The 14,740-nt window shown below is 38.4% G+C and overlaps 1 protein-coding gene across 1 annotated transcript in view; it reads left to right on the plus strand.

Annotated features, from left to right (window-relative positions):
- si:ch211-197n1.2 (EF-hand calcium-binding domain-containing protein 6) overlaps nucleotides 1-14,740 on the plus strand; it is a 50,479-nt gene that overhangs the window by 21,572 nt on the left and 14,167 nt on the right. Inside the window, exon 12 of the mRNA XM_036582875.1 lies at nucleotides 14,575-14,695. Coding sequence (XP_036438768.1) covers nucleotides 14,575-14,695 — 121 coding nt within the window. The remainder of the gene's footprint in view (nucleotides 1-14,574; nucleotides 14,696-14,740) is intronic.

The raw sequence follows: 14,740 nt of genomic DNA on the forward strand, positions 1-14,740 counted from the left end.
CAACAAAAATGGAGATACAAGGTTTTCTTCCAGAGAAAACATATATATATATATATATATATATATATATATATATATATGTATATACACATATGCACATCACTCCTACAGTACTAATTTTTTTTTTAATGATTTTCTTTTTAATCGCTTTCCAGGTTTTTTTTGTACTTTTGTTCAGTCCATTTTTCTTCTTTCGTCATTTTAAAAAAAGTGATTACTCACTTAATTGTCAAAACAACCAGTAGATTACTTGATGGCTTGATGAAAGTTCTTTATTATTTACTTTGTGATGTAGATCTGACGTTGTTAAATCAGTTCATCTGCTTTAAAACAGAACTCGAAGAGGAACTTTTTATTAGAAACATTTGAAAACTGTCATTTTTGTTAACTAAAATGCCACAAATCTGTTTTTATTAAAAATATCAAATGTTCTGTATGAACAATTAGCGTTATTCATATTTTTTTCAATAATATGTTTATTTAGCTATTATTGAAACTAGTCAACTGAGTGGCAGTCAGTTAAGTCGAGACATAATCAGTGAATCAATGAAATCAAGCCATATTTGGGATTGTTTTGTTAGTGTTATTGTGGGGTGGCTGTTTGCTCCCCTTTGAGTCTTTTTTGGACTTAAGTTCTCTTCTTGAAATTGAGTCAGAGTAGATTACAGAGCAAAATTTCATCACATTTTCCAGAATGAACTGCATTCATGCCTTTTATTTTTTGTCTCTGACCTTTGAGCTCTTTGCTCATAGATTGCTAAAAAGAGATCAACCACTTCTGTCTGAATTGTTCAATGTCGTTGTTGAATAACATTGATTTGTGGACGTATTACACACTTAAAATGATGGTTCTTCAAGGGTTCTTTAGCAAAGGCAATGGCTCTTGAGTTCTATCTAGAACCGTTTGCATGCTTACATAGTTCTTTGCATGTTAAAATGGTTCTTCAAATTGATGGAGAATGTGTTTTATATCTTTCTGTATAGCACCAAAAGGGTTCTGCTATTGTTACAAGCTTGACATGGTAACAATAACAGAACCCTTTCTGGTGCTATATAGAACCATTTTTAACGCATTCTTCCATCTGAAGAACCATTTCACCAGACAAAGAACTATGTAAGCATGCAAATGTTTCTATATAGAACTCATGAGCCATTGCCTTTACCAAAGAACCCTTGGAGAACCATCATTTTTAAGTATGTTCTTTCAAATCAATTGTAATTAATGAAACATTCACAGAATTGTTGGCTCTGAGGTGGAATGGATAAGTTCACAGTAGCAAAAATAAATAAAAAATAATGTGATTATTGTTATGTGATAATAATGGGAGTTGTTATAAGTAATAGAGTGTAGCAGTCATAACATTGTTATAAAGTATGACAAAATCTAAATAAATGCTCTTATAGTTAGTAAATGTAATGTGATATTAATGGGTAGCATTTTGATAGTTAATGTGATGTGTAAAGATGGAAATTTGACGCTTTTATTTAGAATGAAATATAGATGTGTGGATATTTTTCTTTAAAAAACTCCAGTATTAGATATCAGATGTTTAGACGTGGCTGTGTTTACTAAATACTACAATATTGCATGAATTGCTGAACAATTTTTATGGAGCAGTTTGATTTAGACGGTTGGGTATAGTTGAATTTACAAGGTCGGATTTGGGGATTAGATGTCGGCCACCCGTGGGGGGCTCATGAGAACTCCCCCAACCGTCCAATGAATGACCAACAATAACCGATGCAATGTAAACGTTTCTTAAAAAGAACAGGGTAATGAATTTTAATCTGCAAGAGTAACAGATCCTACACATGTGGTTTCAGTGGTGTGTGTCTAGGTTGGATTGGTTGGATTTTGGAAGGGGGGGGGTGTGGGGGGGAGGTGGACGAATAAGCTTAGCTCCTCACTTTTTTTTTCTTCTGTGTGTGTGTAGAGGATAAAGACCTAGAAAACCAGCCTGGCTTAGTTGACAGGTGACAAGGGTTATATTGAATGGGGATTTTGTAATACCAACAGTGGGGGAAAAAGCCTGGGCTCCAAGGGACCTCCTGAATGGAGAGAAAGGGAAACTTTAGAACTGTTATAAAGACCCTCCAGGCCTTACCAATGACACCACCGGACTCTCTCTCTCTCTCTCTCGCACTAATCAATGCTAAATCATTGGCATTCTAAAATAGGCTGATCTCGGTGCCACACAGTTCCTGTGTGGCATTGTCTCTACTTCGGTTCAAAGTTTTGACATGTTTGTCTAACTTAAAGCATTTAAATCAGTCACAGTGCAGTCCACCTCCCTTTTCCTGTATAAGCCCACGTAGTGTAACACAACTAGCTGCGTCTCTGTCCATTTAAAGCACAAAGTATAGATAGTGTTTTTTTTTTCGTGTCATTCTGCCACATTTGTTCAAAGTCAAAGTTCAAAACACGTTTTATTTTTAGACTAAAATCCTTTCGCTTGGAGTGACCAAAACATTAAATACAACTATCACCATCAGATTACCTCTCACTACCATATCACTACCAAAACAATCATAACACTTCCAGATATTACCAGATGTTTCAGTGGTGACTGTTTCAGTGGTGACAGTTGTAACTCATTTTGAGCAGAACTCAAAAACGCTAGCCAGTACATGACTAGCAGACACAGCTTTGAACAGTTTACACATAAAATCATCATATTTTTCAGTAAAACAAAAATGTTTGATTGATTGTGGAAAATCTGTGTTTCGGTAGTGACAATTCGTAATGTTCCACACTGATTTTGAGACTTTGGGGCACGTTTTTGTCAAAGCATGGATCTAACTGCTCACCATGTGGCCATGAGGGACAGGAATGCAGCCTCACTTTCTGCTCTAGAATGCAGGGGCGTGGCTAAAATTAGGCTCCGCCCACAGATTAAAACTCTTTGTGTTTCGGTATTGACGTGAAAACTTTGGACGGTATTTTTGAATAATTTTTTTTCTTTCAGTGTTACCTGTTTTTTCAAATAGGTTTGTGGTTCAGCAACTAATTCAGTAGAATCATCCATCAGTTCATCAGGAGGCACTTATTTCACTTCGACTAAAGATTTTTGTTTCTTTTCGAGTGAACTTTTAAAACTTTCATGTGCTCATAAGAAAGGAGAAAACTATGCAAGACCAAACATACAAATTCAACCGATTGGAGCGCAAGGGCGGTTTGTTATGAGCTGATAAAGCCATAACTGATCCAGCAAAGGCAGTAAAACACGCTTTTTTCAGCATTTTTAGTGTATGAACAGATATATTTGAGTGTTTTACATTTAGGTGATATATTTTATTTGATCTATTGCTGTAGTGATAAATGAAAGCTGAAATCTAAGCTGGGTTTTCCCGCTTAGTTATTATTGCTGTGTCATGAACTGCATATCAGCACGCTAAATCGTACGCCACAAACAGCGCATATACCATTAGAACCGCCCTCATTACACTGTAAAAAGTGGCTCCTCAGAACTATCTAAGAAAATTACTTCATGTGGTAACAAGTAAATTAACTAGTTTTATTCAACCTAAATAAATACTTTGAACGATTCTTTCAATCTGTGTAGTTTTTCAAGTTGAATAAAACCAGTTCAGTTGCTTGTCACCACATAAGTAGTTTTTTAAGTAGATCTGATGAGCCACTGTTTACCGTGTAGTGTAGTAGGTGAAGCACAGAAGTGTGTGATTTGGGATGCGACGTTAGATCGGTGACACATTCAACAGTGCAGCAGCTCCAGTGGCTCTGCTGTGCTGCTTGTTAGCTGCTCATTAAACAAATCCAAGCAAAGGTTTATTGTATTTCTTGATTATGGATGCGTTTGTTGAGGTATATTAATGCATTTTATTGAGGAAAGCTGATGTTGGCTTCTTATTCGAAGCTTTTTGTTTGAAATTTGTTGTACGTTTAAGGCCTTTTAATGCAGTTGCAGCACCATTTAAGGTGGAATAAAAAAATTTTAATAAGAAGTTGGTGAATAAGAAGCTAATCTTATATCTATATGTATACATTTTTACTTGTAGCATTTCCTGGACACTAAAGGGTCCACCTGGCTGCAGCAATGGTGACGAGACCAGCTCTGTCAGATCATAGTCAGAGGTATAGCTTGCCTACTAAAATGACAGCGGGGTGTTTTTAATGACGTAATAGAGTACTATGAATACAGTCACTATTTACTATTTTGTTTGCGTCACGTGTGTTATTGTTAAAAGCTGACGATGTTGTACGTATAACATACCTGGAGCTGCTATTATAATTGCCCATTTGACTACTTCCTTACCCCTCCTGCTAATGCTTTCCCAGTGTGGAGTGGATGGATACAACCATCCAAACCAAGTAAATGGTTTAGAGACTCTTCCAAAGCGTCCATCGTTTCGTGGTCAGAAGCCAGTCGACGTTGGCCTGGAAAATCACAGAGATGTGAATCTGAATAGGACTAAAATGACCAGACCACTGCTGAGTTTGATGAGAAACAGTTCAGTTCAGCCTGTAATTTTCTCAGGGGAGCAGACAGAAAAACACAAACATGGCTGATCCAGACAGAAATAAAGTCAGAGAGAAGCTCCTATAAAAGAGGAATCCAACCCAGGACCCCATTTAAATTGAATCCCCTACAATTTGAAATCAAAAATTTGATTTCAAGTTGAGCACCGATTTAGAACCGTTACAATTCTGTAAATAATCACTGTCAGTGTGTTGAGATTCTATCCTAACTCGTCATATGTGAACTCTTTCATTCATCTTTTCTCTTCTCTTGGTATCAACTTCTCTTTTCTCGTCTCTTCTCTACTCTAGATATCGTCTTCTCTTGGTATCGTCCTCTTCTCTTCTCTTCTCTTCTCTTCTCTTCTCTTGTCTTGGTATCATTCTCTTCTCTTCTCTTCTCTTCTCTTGGTATCATTCTCTTCTCCTCTTCTCTTGGTATCATTCTCTTCTCCTCTTCTCTTGGTATCATTCTCTTCTCTGCTCCTCTTCTCTTGGTATCATTCTCTTCTCTTCTCCTCTTCTCTTGGTATCATTGTCTTCTCTTCTCTTCTCTTCTCTTCTCTTCTCTTCTCTTGGTATTATCTTCTCTTGGTATCATCCCCTTCTCTTCTCTTCTCTTCTCTTCTCTTCTCTTCTCTTCTCTTTTCTTCTTTTGTCATCTCCTCTCTTGGTATCATTCTCTTCTCTTGCCATTGACCTCTTCTCTTCTCTTCTTTTGGTATCAATCTCTTTTCCTCTTTTCTTCTACTGGTATCATCCTCTCTTCTTCTTTTTTTCTTTTTGTATCATTCTCTTCTTGGCATTGTCCTCTTCCCTTCTCTTCTCTTCCCTTCTCTTCTCTTCTCCTCTCTTCTTTTCTCTTCTCCTCTCTTCTCTTCTCTTAGCCATACTTATTTTTAAACAACCAACTTCCCTTACTTCCTAATTCTTCAGGACCCCCCTCAGTGTTTGTGTGGTCCCTTTTTGAGAGAGACATAGAGAGAGAGAGAGAGAGAGAGCACAGTCAGTGGATGAGACTTTGTCAGATTTTCTGGTGGGAACCCAAAGCCACAAAAAGCCCACCGTGCTCCACGATGTCCGCAAAGAAACATTTTGTTTTTTCCCCTTCTCTGTCTCTTTTTCTCTCCACCCATTCAGGGCTTTAATTTTTATTCATGGGGACCGGGGGGATATTGAGGCGGGCTCAACGACAGAGAGGATAACCGCTTAAACTGGGTCCAGGCCTCAGCCCAGCGGCCGGCACAATGGCCACAGTGTTGGGGTGGGTCGGGACGGCTCAACACATTCTGCCTCTGTCAGGGGGAAAACGGCTCTGGATTACCATCTCATTAATACCATCCATGACTTTTGTTCAAAGAGCGACTTGTGTAAAGTGGCCGTGTGTATGACGGGTAATCCGCCCAGCCTGCAGCTGTAGGGAGGTGGACACGCACACGCACACACACGCACTCATACACGCTAGTTTGTATTTCAGTCTTTTTAGGGTTTTTCTGACTGTAGCTAAAGGCTGCTGTGCTCCACCCAAACCGAACTTTAACTTCAAAAGACAACAACTAATCTGATTTTATGTGATTTACAGCTATTTTACATAGTCAAACATCCATGAGAATGTACTGACGTTTACTGTCTGAGGTAAATCTTAAACCTTAAGCAAAAAACAGTGAGGATTTCTGGCCGCAGATTATGCTTAAAAGACATGCTATCTAATTCAGTGGGTATTAGTGTCTTGTTGTGGTGTTTCCATGTACTTCTGTTTGCTTTCTGCGAATGAACAAGACAAAAATGCAAAATATACACAGTTATTTTTTTCCGAACAAACAGCCAGAATGCTCCTCACAATCAGTTGCTCCTCACAAAATGGCCAAACTTTTGTGGGCTATTTTCTATTTTGGAAGGGTGAAATGAGCAAGGAGTGTTTCACCTCGTCATTCATTAGATGGAACGTTTGAAGACCTTTTGAATTCGGATGTCTGTAACGTAGTTTGAGCCCTATTTGAGCTGCTTTTGGAGATGCTAACGCCACCCATGACAAAGCAGAAGACAAAAAAAAGTTTGTCGCTGGTACACAGTCGATCCTCTTGGTTCAGTCAGTCTTGGTTATCACTACACCAATGCCAGAAACAACCGCGAACCAGCCAAACATCCCCGGGTTTTTTCTGTCATCTCGTCACCCTGGTGACATTTAGTCCCTACAAAGAGCTAAATACACACACAAACACACACACAATATGACTTCCCCTCCAACCATGAGAGTGAGGAAGAGGAAGAACTAAAAAACAGATACAGTTAGCAGTCAAACTCAATAGAAGGCAGAGAAAGTCTTGTCTGTTCTGCTGTTCTACCCTTTTCCCCAGAGCCTCACGCACACACGGGTTTGTTTTTATATAATGTCAGTATGTGGGGTCAAACACATAGTCTATATATATTATCTATTGGCAAATTGTTTCAACCATCTGTCTTGACAGTGTGTGTTTCTGCCAGTAGAAACACTAGATAACCTTAGAATAAATACAAGTAAACATTGATGCTGAAAAAAGTAATACGAATTTCTGTTTTATTAAAAGTAGCTGGTACCTTGGGAACTAGTTAGAAGAACACAGGTTTGGTTCCCGACTTCTTCCAGCCTTCACATGGACTTCTTAAATTTAATCCCAGCACACCTGATTTAATGTAAATATGAATTTTGGCTTTACAAAATCATCCGAATGTTGGCTGTGTTGCCAAGATGGGGACGATAGTTTGATACGTGCTCTGTGGTCCTGGTCTAAAGTCCAGCAGTTTTGGCTGAGTGTTCATGAGCATATATTGAAAATAACAGAAATCCCATTTTCTGTCTTAGCTCACTGTCATAAGCCCGTAGCTGATGGGATCCATACTGGTATTATGATGGGAAGACAAATCATGTTTGTGGGGGTGTAAGTCAGCCTCTGAACGGATGTCCTATAGGATGTTTAGGACAGGAGATAATAGATAAATATCGGAAATGAGAAAAATATTTACATAGGTATAAACGGAGTTAAGGATGAAACACTTAGTAGGTCCTGTTATTATTTATTTAACTAATTATTATTATTATTATTATTATTATTATCTTTCTTCATTGGAGTATCTGTGAGGAATATGATGCGTAATTTGCAGTTATCGCAGTTTGTATGTTGGCTTATTCCCCCTGGTGTTTGTTTTTTTTTTTTGACGTTGTACAAGTTGAGTGTGATGTTGTTAGACGTTGAAAAATGCAATTTACTATAAGTCTAAAATAATAGTCATAAAAAATATAAATATGAATTAATTAGACAAAAATGGTTGGTAACTGCAAATAATACTGTGCTGCCATGAGCAGATAGTTGGAAAAGGTTAAACAAACACAATGACATACATATAACCAGTATGTACTGAATTATCTAATTTGTATTTACTCTAGTATTAAAGTTTTCTAAGCAAATAAATGCTAAAATAAATATTTCACTTTTTTAAACTGATTCTCTCAAGTGCCCGTTTCTGTACAACACTATATGTAAGTGTCTATAGGTAATAATAATGTCCATATGAAGTACATGTGTGTGAGTACTTAAATGTAATACGTCCCTATAAATGACATATTACATATTATTACATTATGGATGTAGGTATCTATACGTAATAGTTTCCTAAGTCTGACTCCAAACTTAGCCATAACTTTAACATCACTAACTAAACTGAAGTAGTTTTGCTCTTTTAATTTTAAAAAATAACACAGAGCTTTTGGAAAAATCACTTTTTCCACAATTTACTGGCCAAAATGTTTACATACAAGGAGTCTGTGTTTGGTTATTCAGGAGCTCACAACACAAAGCAGATAACAAAATACATTTACAGTTGTACAGTCAAACAGACTTTCTCTGCTTTTGTCTGTGTTTCCTAGAAAGTCAAGACTTTTTTGTCCTGAATATGTATGAAAACAAACACACACACACACACACACACACACACACAAGCACACACACACAAGCACACACACGCTCATAGCTTGCTGGAGGCAGGTCTTTTGGTCCTTGTATCGTCACTCACACATTTTCTCACACACACACACCTCTCCTCTCAGATGGTGGCCCAGATTAGGCAGACAGGAGATAAACGTGCATCTAGTCATTCTCCTCCTTTCCCTCCCATGGCTTATTCCCTCCCTCTCTCCGTCCGTCCATCTATCCCTCTCTCCTCGCACGGGACCAAAGAAAGAGAGAAATAAGCCACTCATTCATCCGTCCGTTATCTCTTAGGGTGTCTTGTCTCCGCGAGTGACGGGGATCATTCTTTTCTCCCGATCCGTCTCTCAGTCTCTGCCTTTTCTCTTTTTTTTCTTTCCCCACAAATCCTTCTCTCTCAGACTGCGGAGAACAGTGGGAACGTGGGGAGTGAAACCCGTCGCTCGTTCGTGTCTACAACACTCTGTTTTTGCGAATACTAGATCCTCGTGAGCTGGAGTGGTGCTTGAACATGACTCCAGTGCCTGTAGACAAACAGCTAGAAGATTAAACGCGTGTTGAAATGTGTGTTTGTTCTTTCTAATTAGCAGAAAAATGAACTGAAGAAAGACCTTGTGCTCTTTTTAAGCGTTGATGATTGTAGACCGTGTCTTTTCACGTGGCGATCTCAGAAGAAAAGATGAGAAATTTTGTTAAAGTTTAGTTAAATGTTTAGTGTTAAAAGTGCTGCTTTTACACTATACTAAAGGTGCCAGTAAGGGTTCTTTGGAATGATGCGAAAGAAGAACCATTTTCAATTGAAGGTTCTTTAAAGGACCATTGTAAATGAGATATATGAGAGTGAAGGGACAGTGTATTTCCATGATTACCTGTTTATGGTTACATCACAGCAAACAGTGGCTGTTAATTGAGTTGCTGACGTTGAGTTGAATTTGTATTGTGTTTTGATTTATTTGCTAAAATAATACGTATTCTTCATTTTCAGTTTTGGATTTAGCTGCACCTTCCATGCAAAGTACATTTAGGGAAGTGTAAATAATTAATTTTTTTTTGCTACCATGACATTGATAAATGAATTTAGGGATGCATTAATATGGGTCTTGTGGGATGATGCCAATATCCCCTTCTTGTCATGTGTGTATCTGTGGATGTTGATGTTGATTTCATCTGTCATTTGAGCATAGTAGCCCAGCATTGCTTAAAAATTTTCTTAAAGAAGTTATCTACCAATACCAGAATTATTCAGATATCATAAAGCATCTCTACACAAAAGGTTACCATTTTGCAGGCTTTATATATACATATGTTACATAGGAGATACATATATATGTCCTATGTCACATCTCTAAGAAACAAGGTACCTGACATAACAATTTTACATTGGGGAACAATTTTATAGTTATACATATAAATATAAGATACATATACACATATACATACGCATATATATATATATATATATGTCGCTGCTGTCGGAAGAAAACCTCGATTTTTCAGTTTTTGACATAATTTAAAAATGTCTGTTGTTCTTTACATTGTATGTAAATTTAATGAGAGATGGACCAAAAGAAACGACCCAAAATGACTTTTCCATTTTTCCATTTTTCCAGTTGGGTTCCATTGACTTGCATTAAAAATAAAATAGGTTTTTTAAACTAGGTTTTTACCTTCTCCTATAAAGTTGTACACTGGTTCATTACTTGATCTATATGATTTACCAGAAACTTTCTGAATAATTTGAACACTGAATCAACAAAAAGTTACACAGAGAGTTTAAGTGCTATACATGTAACTTTGACTGTGATCATATGCTGATTGGAGCTGTGTAGAATGTGGAGCCTGTGAATTTTATCTGATTTTTCTCACCAATGTTAGCGATTCCCATGACAGTGATCCACATGGCCTTAAATTATTATTTTATTTATACTTTTTATGGATTTGACCCATATGTGAGGGACGTACGCATGAAGCATATATAAAACGAGAAGAGAACGAGCCACTGATTTGTTGACAGTTTTTCCTGCATAAATAATTGCGTAATTAAAAACTGTTAGTTTTAACATTTGTTGGTATTTGCTAATACCTCTAATCAGATGACCATAACTCTTTGTACCAGTGAGATTATTTACGTTTGCTGTGTCTGAAAGTTGTGTCCCTGGTATGTTGCGTTTAACTTTACCTTTAACTTTGGTCAGTCGGACACAAACAGGCCTCAGAGGTTTCTTAAGCGTCCGAGGCTGAAGTAACAGTTGTGGTTAGAGCTATGAATGAGCGTTTTGTGCAAAATCTGGAAGCTTTGGGCAGCAAACAATGTGAAATAAGAAGACTTTGGCAGTCGCACTGTTTGTGTGTCGCAGCGAGTTTGTCTTCATGTCGTTGGTTCTGTGGCATTTTTTACCTCGACTTGATTGAATGGCGGCCTTTTATAGCAGCAAAACTTCATTCTGGCACATTCGTTCTGCACTGACACTACTTTCTTTCATGTAATCACTGCTACGGCGAGTTAATGGCAGCGTGATTGGATTAGAGGCTTCTGTTGGCAGAGGACATTCCTCGCACGCTGACGTGATGGGGAGAGACAAACCTTTCTCCCGAAAGCTTCTTTATCTGAGGACCGACAGAAAATTCCATTTCAAACTGGCCTCAGATCAGCTGTGCTGTGTCTTTTCTAACGCTTTAAGTTTTGATTTGGAGAGGAGACACTGGTCTCAGATCTGTGTGAGTGAGACTGAAGGAGGGCAGGGTCAAAACTTTATCCAATGGACTTTTTGCTGTTGTATCAGTGAGTAGTTTTAAACAATTTGGTGGAAAAAAAAGTCCTTCCCTGAGAACTAGAGTGGGGGATTTCGAGCTTTCTAAAGCGCTCAAAGAGCCTTATGTTCCCCTGAAGACGTTTATAAGCCAATTTAAGAACCAAAGGACAATAAATGATATAGGGGGATGGCATTTATTTACTTATTTGGTGATGTAAATGATGTAAGATTGTCTTGTATTAACAACATACGCAAGATATTCTGACCACAAAGTTAGCTGTGTTTATTTTTTTATGTAAAATAAATAATAACAATGCTTATAGCCTGAAAATCAAGACTAAAGTACTATTGAAGTCTAAGCTTGTGTTAATCACAGAGATGACAAACCTACGCTTAGAGTGGGCTTATAATGAATGAACTGGATTTCATCTGGCTGATAGGGGACTGTAGAATGCGTAATGATGGTAGATGGTTGTTTATGGACATTATCAGGGAAGGTTTAAGATAGCTGTTGTTTTACTTTACCTACTTGTACATTGATGAGGCACAAAAAGATAACCTGTCAGTCTTGCGCAGGCAGAGGCCTGTGTGTGTTCACCGGTGGTCTGGCGATGAGCTGGTGCCTGTACAGGACCCTGCTGTGCTGATTTTGTGGTGGTGTTGTAGGACAGCGGTGTCCTGCTGTGGTGGCTGTAGTGGGTCAGCAGGGTCTGAGACCCTCCGTCCATCTGGCTGCTGTTGCTGTTCAGCCTGGATCACTTCAAGTGGATGTTAAGACTCTTAGCTGCTAATTACTGTGATCATATACTGAAGAATGAGTTCCATAGACTGACATGTTTTATGTTGTAAACCTTAACTAGATTTCCACAGCATAAAATTGATATCTGTTCTTGGTTCTTGGTATGAATTTCTTATCCAGTTTATATTGTTTGGGATGTTCTAAAGGCTGAACAAAGGGTTAACTTACAAAACAATGAGATAGCAACTCTAATTTTACAGTTCGTCGACATCTCTATTGAAACCTCCACTGAAACCGACTATACGAAGATTGCTTAACGTATCTTAATGCATCAAGGATCTCGAATTTTTCCCATAAATTCTGTCCACTGCACAAAAAGGTGAAGGCAGAGACGTTTTTATATGTCACTACAAGCCACATTTCCTTATAATGTACAGCAGTTTCCTTAAAATGGTTTTAATGGAGAGGAAAAACTTCAGCATAATATTTCATGCTTTCTCCTGACGCTCTCATACTTTTACCAGTAGACAGTATTCGTGACCATTATGATGTGACCAAAATGTTGTTGTTTTATCACATGAAGTCATATTAAGCTTTTCCTTATCATCAGTTTCAATAGAGAGAATCTAAAACTAACTTTGTTTTTGGGTTACAGTTTTATTCTGTTGCCATGAGAAAGTGTGTATGACCGGTAAGATGCGAGAGAAGTTTGTTTTAGTTGTTTTAGTATATTAAGCCATTTTGCTTGAAAAATAAGATGCTCAACGCAACTTTCATCCATGCTGGGTCCACCCGTATCACAATCAGTGCAATAAAGATAAACTTACTCGACCTCTGCTTCTTTATGAACGACCGGTTTAACTATGCACACATTTGAATTTCACCTCTTGAATTTCCAGGGCCTGCCATTTTATTATACTTCTTCAACCTAAGAATGGCTCAGCCAGTTTGCATCAAAGTCCCTGTAGTCTCTGAATAATAAGCCTTAGCATGTAACATTCCTGGGATTTTAAGGGGTTAATCAATCAGGCCAGGGGCAAACCTTCATAGGATTCTGGCAGCAGATTAAACGCACTGTTGTCTTGATATCAGTATAGGCTACAGTGAGTGACGGCTACAAAACAAAAGAATGAAGTGCCGGTAAAGATTAGTAATGTCTTCAAATCAAAGCAAGTCGAAGAGGCGGCTGTGACAATCAGCACTAAGGGACTTTAACTGACTCTACTGTTAGCATTGTGAGAGCAATTTAAAAAAAAATTCAATTGACTTTCTTGTATAAAACGGTCCTTGATTTATTTTTTCATATCATATAATCATTACAAATATATAATTATTTCATATCATATAATTATTACAAAAAAATGTGTGCAGGGGTCCTTTTGAAGTATGTTGCCTTGAAGCAACATTGTGTGATGATGGGCAGGAACGATATAGAGCCGTGTTCCACTCTTTTAAGCTACGCTACATACGTTTACCCATCATATAGGTAAGAGTTTGTCAGTACAGTATGCTGAACTATGGATTAAACACTAACACACACTCACTCTCTAATGCACATGCACGCAAACCTCTTGTGGCGTGGGTCAGTCAGTGTCACTGCCTCTAAGTGCACTCAGCTACAATCACCGTCCACCTCTGATCTTCCTCCCTCTCTGTTTTCATTCCACTCCCCTTTTTTCCTTATCCCTCTTTTTCTCTTTTCTTTCCATCCCTGACATCTCTCCCTCTCTTACCCCGAGCGCGTTTCTCCCTTCTCCCGTCCATGACCTCTCCAGCCAGTGGTCCGCCCACACCGCCCTGCAGTGGCCTCTGTTGTGTCCTGGGACACTGGTCCCAGGCCTGGGAGTGTCCGGGCTTTTCCCAGGACAAAAGAGCACAGCCCTGCTGGTCACTCGCACTGGCACGGATCAGACCAGCCAAGCGCACAGGGAGCACATTAACCCGGCTGTGGTTTCTCACGTGCTTCCTCTCGCCCTCCGTCAGGACTACCAGGGCATTTAGGACCTCTCTAAAAATATATCTCTCTATTTATCTGTCTTAATAGCAGCTTGACCCCTTCTGTCCTGCGCCGTCATCTCCTGTAGCACTGCTAACAGCCTCAAAGCATGTCCATCATGTTTTAATAGTCATAATCATCATGCAGATAATCTGATAAACCTCAGTAGCTGTGATAAAGAGATAAAATTGGAAAATGCTGTATTTTTAAAAATATATGTTTTAATAATTCGTAGTAATGGTCAGTGTGTTGGGCTTGAGAGTGAGATAATGTGAAAATGGGGATGTGGTTACTTCACTTACTAAAATGCATTTAAAAACAAAAAAAATTATGCAAATTAAATTAAATATTTGCACTTTTAATTATTCAACCAGGTATCACTGTTTGTGTGTTCAAAAAAGAAAACAGTAAGTTTTAGTCATTTTTTTTTGTAGTTGTGTCCGACGATTTGTCATGTTCATGGAAGTAAACCAATCTCTGCCTTTTGGAATTCCGGGAATTTCAGTACACAGCGCTGCCCAATCTGTGCTCTTTGAAGGAAGACGGACTTGTTCTAATACGTGGCCGCTTTTTCTGTGAGCTCTTCTGAAGAATGCACCAAATATTCCAAAAGTACAAACGTTTTTCTCTCTTTCTCTATTTAGAAAAGGAGTTCCTAGCCTCTTTGAAGCTGGCAAGACTGCTGGACATCCTGATTTCTCAGAGGAAGGCCCAGAAGAGGAAGAGGAGAAAAACATGGTGGGAAAAGATCGGAGTGTCAGTGAGGTATGCCTCATATTGTGAAAGCAGTTGTGAAAGTATGTTCAGGTC

The sequence above is a fragment of the Colossoma macropomum genome, unplaced genomic scaffold (assembly GCF_904425465.1).
Source record: "Colossoma macropomum unplaced genomic scaffold, Colossoma_macropomum, whole genome shotgun sequence".
NCBI classification, from domain to species: domain Eukaryota; kingdom Metazoa; phylum Chordata; class Actinopteri; order Characiformes; family Serrasalmidae; genus Colossoma; species Colossoma macropomum.